The sequence below is a fragment of the Arachis hypogaea genome, chromosome 19 (assembly GCF_003086295.3).
Source record: "Arachis hypogaea cultivar Tifrunner chromosome 19, arahy.Tifrunner.gnm2.J5K5, whole genome shotgun sequence".
Classification (NCBI taxonomy): Eukaryota; Viridiplantae; Streptophyta; class Magnoliopsida; order Fabales; family Fabaceae; genus Arachis; species Arachis hypogaea.
In genome coordinates this window covers 6,947,072-6,954,313 of record NC_092054.1, presented here as the reverse complement: position 1 = coordinate 6,954,313, position 7,242 = coordinate 6,947,072, and the positions used below count along the sequence as shown (strand labels likewise).

Below are 7,242 nucleotides of genomic sequence, written 5' to 3'. Positions count from 1 at the left end.
CTAAAGATCTACTCCATTCAAGGGCTGTATGATTGAGTCATAGCACCTCATGTACGCTTCTTTCTTATAACAGCCATCCACAAAAGGTTCTAACTCAAGTCCCTTGAACTTGATGCAACTAATAGCATGGATACAAGGTATGCTACTCATCTGCCACATTCTACATGAACATTCATGGGAGCCTAAGTCTACATCAAACTTGTCTAAACCGTTCACAACTTCATACTTCTGAGCTGCAGACCAGTATGGCCGCCACTCCCTAGCTGACCTAGATCTCTTCTCCAACCTGAATCTAATCCTAGGTAAGATTGTTCCTGAATAATTCTGTGCAAGTTCCCTATTTTTTGCCCACCTAGTCATTAGTTTAACCCTAATTTTCTTTAACATCGTAACTATAGGCTTCTCTCTAGCATCAACTATGGCAGAATTAAAGCTTTCAGACATGTTATTAATCAGTGTATCTACTTTAGAGTTATAAGTGAACCTAGATCTAGACCAATACCTAGGAGGGATAGCAATTAGGTACCTATAGGCTTCCTGATTCACAGCTTTCAACTCGGCCATGTGCCTCTCCCAATCCTTCCCGTGAGTCGCCTTAGCACACTTCCACATCAGTTTCTTCAATGTAACCCTGGAACCTTTCCTGAAGTTGCTGTACAAGTGTCTCACACAGAACCGATTATCCACTCCTGGTATAACCTCTTGATATACTGGAAACAAACCCTGCACTCATGAAATCAAGGAGCTTGTAATTAGGGAGAATTGAATTGTTATAATTCATGTTGTAAAATTAGTGAAGTATGCTTACTTTCTGTTGGTCAGACATGAAAGTAGATCTTCTCATCTTCTCAAGCCCAACATCAGATGCAAGATGACTTAGAAACCAAGTCCATGAGTCCTTCGTCTCGGCCTCCACAACCCCATATGCAATCAGAAGCATTTGATCATTCGGATCCCAACCAATTGCAGTGAGCAGTTGTCCTCCCTGGGGTGTCTTCAAAAAGCAGCCATCTAGGCCAATGAAGGACCTGCAATGCTAGAAACTCTGCTTGCATGCTTCCAAGCACACACAGATCCTCTGAAAGATGAAGTAATTGGTCATGGATGATGCTGGTGCTTCATTATCAATATCTGGGGACCTCTGCACTTGTATGCGAACTGAGGATCCTGGATTTGCCCTCATTAGCTCCTGTCCATAGTCATAAATCCTTTTATACTGCTCTCGGAAGGTTCCCTGAATTTGATCAAGTGCAATCTGCTTGGTCTTACTTGCCAATGACTTAGTGACAGTCAAGTTCCACTTTTTTGTGGCTTCGAAACCAACTCCCTTATCTTCACCTTCGGATTTGCTTCAACCTTCTTCTTAAACGCCTTGCCGAGCCATTTCGAGTGTAAAATCTCCACCCTGTGTGCTTGTGTGCATGTGTATGTCAAGTTCATGCTGCGTAGCTGTCAAGTTTCCTCACCTCTGATTTTTGCAGCATACACCCAAAAAGGACAATCACCCGAACAAACAGCCCTAACCCTCTTCAAATCACACTTTCTAAATCTGATTGCCCTTGCGGTATGCACAGCATAAGCAGTCACAGTGTCCTTGAACTCCTCCCGAGATGCATATACTGTGCCAACTTCCCATTTGTATTGATTCATATATTTTTGAAACATGTGAACTGGAAACCTCAAACCCTTATGCTCCGAATCAGACCCATCAGCCCCAACCTGGTGATCCAAATCTAAGTCATCACTATTTCCTCCATCAGCATCTTCAAAGTCCTCATTTGCTACAGCGTTCTTTTTCACATCCGTGGGTTTTTTACTCATCACATTCACATCTTGAAACCACTTACCTCATGATCAAGCTCATCATCACTATCAGTAAAGTGCACATCATGCTCACTGTCGTCCTCTTCTCCAGATGGTTTATACTCTGAATCGAGACTGTCACTGTCACTAGAATTACCATACTCAACTTCATTGTCGTCCTCTGCCCTAGAGTCAGCAGCAACTGGTTCAGATTGGTTTCGCCCCTCATCTACTCCACCATACAGAACTAGCTCTTGCCCCTCACTAATGTCACCCATCCCATCTTATCCCCAACATCAATGTAGCCAGCATCAGGAAACACCTCTTCGTCCTGAACCTTGTGGACAACATACAACTCTACATGGTCTCTCAACTCTGCTATTCTACACATGGCAATGGAATCCGCATCACTTTTAAACAATTTCAGATTTTTCTCCATGTCTTCATCTGCTGGATCCTTGAACCACAACGATGGGATATTCTCCTCGACGTAACCAAATTGCTTTAGCTCAGTATAGACTTCAAATACAGACCACCGATCACCATCAATCTCTTCTATCACTGTTGTTTCTCCTCCCACATACTGTAATGGACCGTTCTTATAAGTAAACCATCCTCCATGGTAGACCTTCACTTTAAAATAACCCATTGTCTTCTACAACACCCTGAAACAGAATACAACAACACAAAGAAATTAATTTAAAAGATGAAACACACGAACCTTCCTATTTCACAACGATGCTAATCCTAGTCTCCATACACATGGCCTCATTTCAACCATAAACAGACCACCAAAACCTAAACAATCTAACCCGATACTAACCACTGCAACGAGAGCTACCATACTGAAAAGAAGGAGGAAAATCATACCTACGCAAACCTTATCAGTAATGCTTCAGCGACTCTTCACGTCCCTTCCTTCCAGTTGCTCGATCTCGCCTCCTCTCTTCAGTTTCAGTCCATCAACACCTTCGGTCCTTTCTGATTCTGGGTTAGGGCACAATGTAATCGGTTTGGTTTACGAAGCGTGTGAATAAAGGGTGTTGTAATAAACGTTAAGGGTTTCATCCAATTGAACACATCAGTGTTTCGCGCGAAACACTAACGTTGAAAATGGTAGATTTGTCATTAAAAAAAAATTATTAGAAAGAACGATGTTAAATAGAAATGCAACATTAAGGACGATTTTAAATAAAAAATTAGAAAGGGACGATTTCGATTCTGGCGCTAAACTTTTGTGACAAAACCATACTTACCCTTTCAAAAATGTCGATGAAGATTTTAAATACAAAGAGTCTCGTATACCAGAATTTTAATTTATTTCTTTTACAATTTTATTCAAATAATTTTTGATTTGAAAGGTTATAAAATATTTCTGAACGTTTGCTCTCTACGTAGGAAGTTTCAAATTAAATTGATTGCATTGCTATAGGAATGAAAGTTTACCCTCTACAAGTGGTAGGAAAATTCAAATTAAATTAATTGCATTTGCTACTCTTTTTCCATTTTTTTGGCCATTGTATCATAACTTATAGTACATCTTCCTCATAAACACAAGCTGCTAACGCCTTCCACATAAACAGCAGCCACACTTAGACCATGTCAACCATTTCAAGTTATACCAAAACCATGAAGTTCACAAAACCTACAACATTAAACCAAGCATATACAACCTCATTTGTTATTCTTATTTATATCATGGTGTTTAAAGGATGATTATGGCCTATGGGCCAACTGATCTAGTTGCCATCAAACTTAGTTCAACTGTCTTTTTATATATTTTTGGATGAATATCCAATTTGGACCTGATAATTTTTTCAAGGACTACGAAATTCTAGAACAGGTTATGGCCTATATATATAAAAATTGCTATTCTTATTTATATCATGGTATTTGAAGGGATGATTATGACTAGGGCCAACTACACTGATCTAGTTGCCATCAAAGCTAGTTCAACTGTCTTTTTATATATTTTTGAGTGAATATTTAATCCGCTACTTAGTAATTTTTTTAAAAGGCTACGAGATTTTTAAACAAAAAAAAATATATATTTTTTGGTTTTTAATATTTAAATTTTGTAAGACTGGTTAATTCTTCTGACGATGATCTCTTTTTAAAACATATTTATGTAACACATTAATCACTAATATATCTTTTATTTAATTTTATAAGTAAAAATAATTTAAAAATCACTAATGTTTCTTAATTTTATCCAATAAATTTAGCTAATGTATTTGAAAAGATAATAAAAAATAAAAATAAAAACTAAACGGCCTTGACAATTATCATTAAAAGATAACGAGATTTCTAATAAAAAAATTTGTAAATTCAAATTAGTTTTTAATGGATAAATCAATAGTTTAACATATCTTGTATAGAGAGAAAATATTGACATAATAATTAACCAGTCTTATAAAAATAAAGATAAAAAACGAAAAAGATATTTTTTTATAGAGAACCTCATTGTCAGAAGTAGTTTAAAATTTTTTCTCTATAAAATTTTTCTCTATATTTATCCTTTTTCTCGTCATGCATACTGCATAATAACAAATAGAATCATTAAATTTTATTGAAAAAATATAAATTTTAAAAATAAAAAGTTGGTATAAAATTTGACAAAACAAAATTTCAAGATAAATAGAAACTAAATATAAATATTATTGGTGTAAAATTCACTCTTTAGGTAAATGTTTAGAGATAGCAAAATGATAAAAATTTTGAATGACTTTAATTAGTTGTATTTCCTTAAAAAGAATACCGAACCAAATTGTTGTGAAATTTTATAAAATCTATATAAAAAAACCATCCGAATATTATTTATTTTAATTAAGAATAAATGGATGAAATATCATATTGTTTCCAAAATTTATAAAATTTTAGACGAATAATTTATAGCGTTTGATGGATAAAACTCACAATCAACAAGGGATAAAATATTAATTGGTGTAAGTATAAAAACTTGAAAAAAAAAAAACTCAATACAATACCCAAATCTTGCTTAGTGGTAACACCAAAATTGTAAATCTAATTAGGAATGTGTAAAAGTTGATAACAAGAATATTACAATTCTAAGCTAAAACTAACAGATTCCCGGTCATCAGTTGACAATAATATTGCATTTACCGCGTTCTTAAAGTCAAGCTCTCGTCAACGTTAAAAGAGTATGTGACCTTGACAATCTTCAAGTCATGCCACCAACACTTTGTACCACCAAAATGGTCAAACCACTCCTGCTTTTTTCTGCCCATCAGCAACTCATAGACAAACTGTTGTGTTCCCAAAACAACAAATATAGTTAGTTAGAGACACTGCACACCATTTATATATATATTGTTAACTGAGAATCAATAATATGGTTCTGAAAACTACATCAAATTAGTTGGTTTAACCAATTAATCAAAAATTGGTCACTTGATCAATCTGATTTAAAATCGATAAAAATCAATAAAAAAGTCAAAAACATTAAATAAGTTGAATCAGTTCAAATTTTTACTGGAAAAAAACTTGTTAGAAGTTATTTTTAAAAAAGATTTTTTTTGAAATATATATATATATATATATATAATATATATATATATATATATATATATTATACAAAATATATTATTATAATATCTAATTCAATTCTGATTAAACTTCAATTAAATATTTAAACATGCAGTTTTACCGATTCAATAATGAACGATCTAATTTTCAGAACCTTGATTGATACAAGGTTGTGAGTGGTTCACGAAAATATTGTAAAAACATTAATGGCAAACCAATTCTGATACAACGAAAAAACTAATAAGCATACCACAGTGAATGGTTTCATGCCATAATCATACTGAAAGAAGAATGAAATAGTTTTTGGACAGCAACAAGAGAGCAACCAATTCATATAATGGAAATAAAGATCCTCATCCTCATTTGGAGAAGAGTCCAATTCCAAGCATTTGATACAGGAGGAATGGATGAAAACTTGCTGTATTACTCAGACAATTCTGTTCAATCTACATAAATCATGATGCATAAAAGGCAAATAAATAAATAAATAGAATTGGAACATAGATATGCAAGCAAACACAATGAATGAATCAAGTAGCTAGCTAGCTAGTGAATCTACTTACCCCATTCGAATGATAGACAGAGAGGGAGAGTGATGCCAAAACCTTTTGTGGTTTAATGTTTTGGATAAATTCCCTCAAGCTATAATAACCATGCCTAAATTCATGGACAGGAGAGGCATTGAATACCAAATGATCAGAACTTGTTAGGAAAGATAAATAGCTCTGTGATCTCCGCAATAGTCAAATGATAATAAATTTGGAGCATCAATATTCACCTCCTTCAAGTCAGAGTTAACCTCCAAGATCATGAGTTGAGCACTCGAATATTAATTCTCTCTAACATATTGCAAGAACACAATTCCAAATGCTCAAGGAAAGGGAATTATGAAATAGATCAAGTAACCACTTTTCTGTAATACTGGAGTTCCTCAGCCGCAAACATCTCAATCTTGTGAAACTGTCTAAATTCAACTTGAGGGAACTTCTAAATTATAGAAAGGACCATATGCATAACATAAGTTCTCAAGATTTGGAGCATCAATATATACTCTTTTATCCTTGAATTTCAGCTTCCTTAGCTTTTGTAGACCATGCAAGATAATGATTCCACAAATTTTTCGTTTTCAAATGGATTCTTCCTGTTATATACTAAACAACAATATACAGTTAAATCTTCAAGCAGGGACAGTGAGAAATGAGATGCTCAATAATCCTTTATCTTCAACGAGTAGCTCACGTAAAATAGTGTTCTCAGTGAAAATAACTTGATAGAATGATTGAAGAATGATTGGTAAGTGTTATTTTTCCTTTCAACACCAACTTAGTAAGAGATCTAACTTCAAAGACACAACGTGGTAAGTCATATGCGAACAAGATAGGGGGCAAAGTAGAGGAGGCAAAGCTCAAAGTACTTCCACCCGATTTTCGCTAACCATGTTCATCCAAAGATCAAAATGATGGGACATATAGTTATTGTGTTCTGCCTCATGTCGAGCTTAAATACTTTTGTTGTTAGCTTTGCTCACGAAGCTTCAACAATCTTCTCGTGACATAGCCAATTAGTTTGTCTAGTTTGCTAATTATCTGAGGACTATAAGAACCAATAATAATTCTGTCGCAATGGATAATATGGGAAATGAATACCATGTGTCTCTCCATTCATTTGACAAAACACTAGTCATAGCAGCATCTTTTCTGGCAACCTTGCAAGAATGTCATGAAGTATATGTTTGGCAGAGCAGATATTCGGTCCATTCTTCATAACATCATAAGCCGTTGAAAAAAAGTTCTAAACGTCAATATAATGTCTAAAAACCTCAAAAACAAACTCTTTTAAATTAACATGGCATCTGGTAAAAATGGAACTTTTATTTTAACCACCCTATGTAAA

At 34.5% G+C, this 7,242-nt stretch overlaps 1 protein-coding gene and 1 long non-coding RNA gene across 2 annotated transcripts; both read right to left on the bottom strand.

Moving 5' to 3' along the window:
* On the bottom strand, nucleotides 1-1,440 carry LOC140182102 (uncharacterized). Its single transcript, XM_072228209.1, has 4 exons — nucleotides 1,339-1,440; nucleotides 1,070-1,234; nucleotides 809-985; nucleotides 1-723 (listed from the first exon to the last, which is right to left on the bottom strand). Exons 1-4 carry the CDS (start codon nucleotides 1,438-1,440, stop codon nucleotides 1-3), a joined length of 1,167 nt encoding a protein of 388 aa, XP_072084310.1.
* Nucleotides 1,441-4,707: 3,267 nt separating this feature from the next.
* On the bottom strand, nucleotides 4,708-5,746 carry LOC112776498 (uncharacterized). The gene is made up of 2 exons (XR_003190007.2): nucleotides 5,600-5,746; nucleotides 4,708-5,069 (listed from the first exon to the last, which is right to left on the bottom strand). It is a non-coding gene; the product is annotated as an uncharacterized lncRNA (long non-coding RNA).
* Between the last annotated feature and the right edge of the window lie 1,496 nt (nucleotides 5,747-7,242).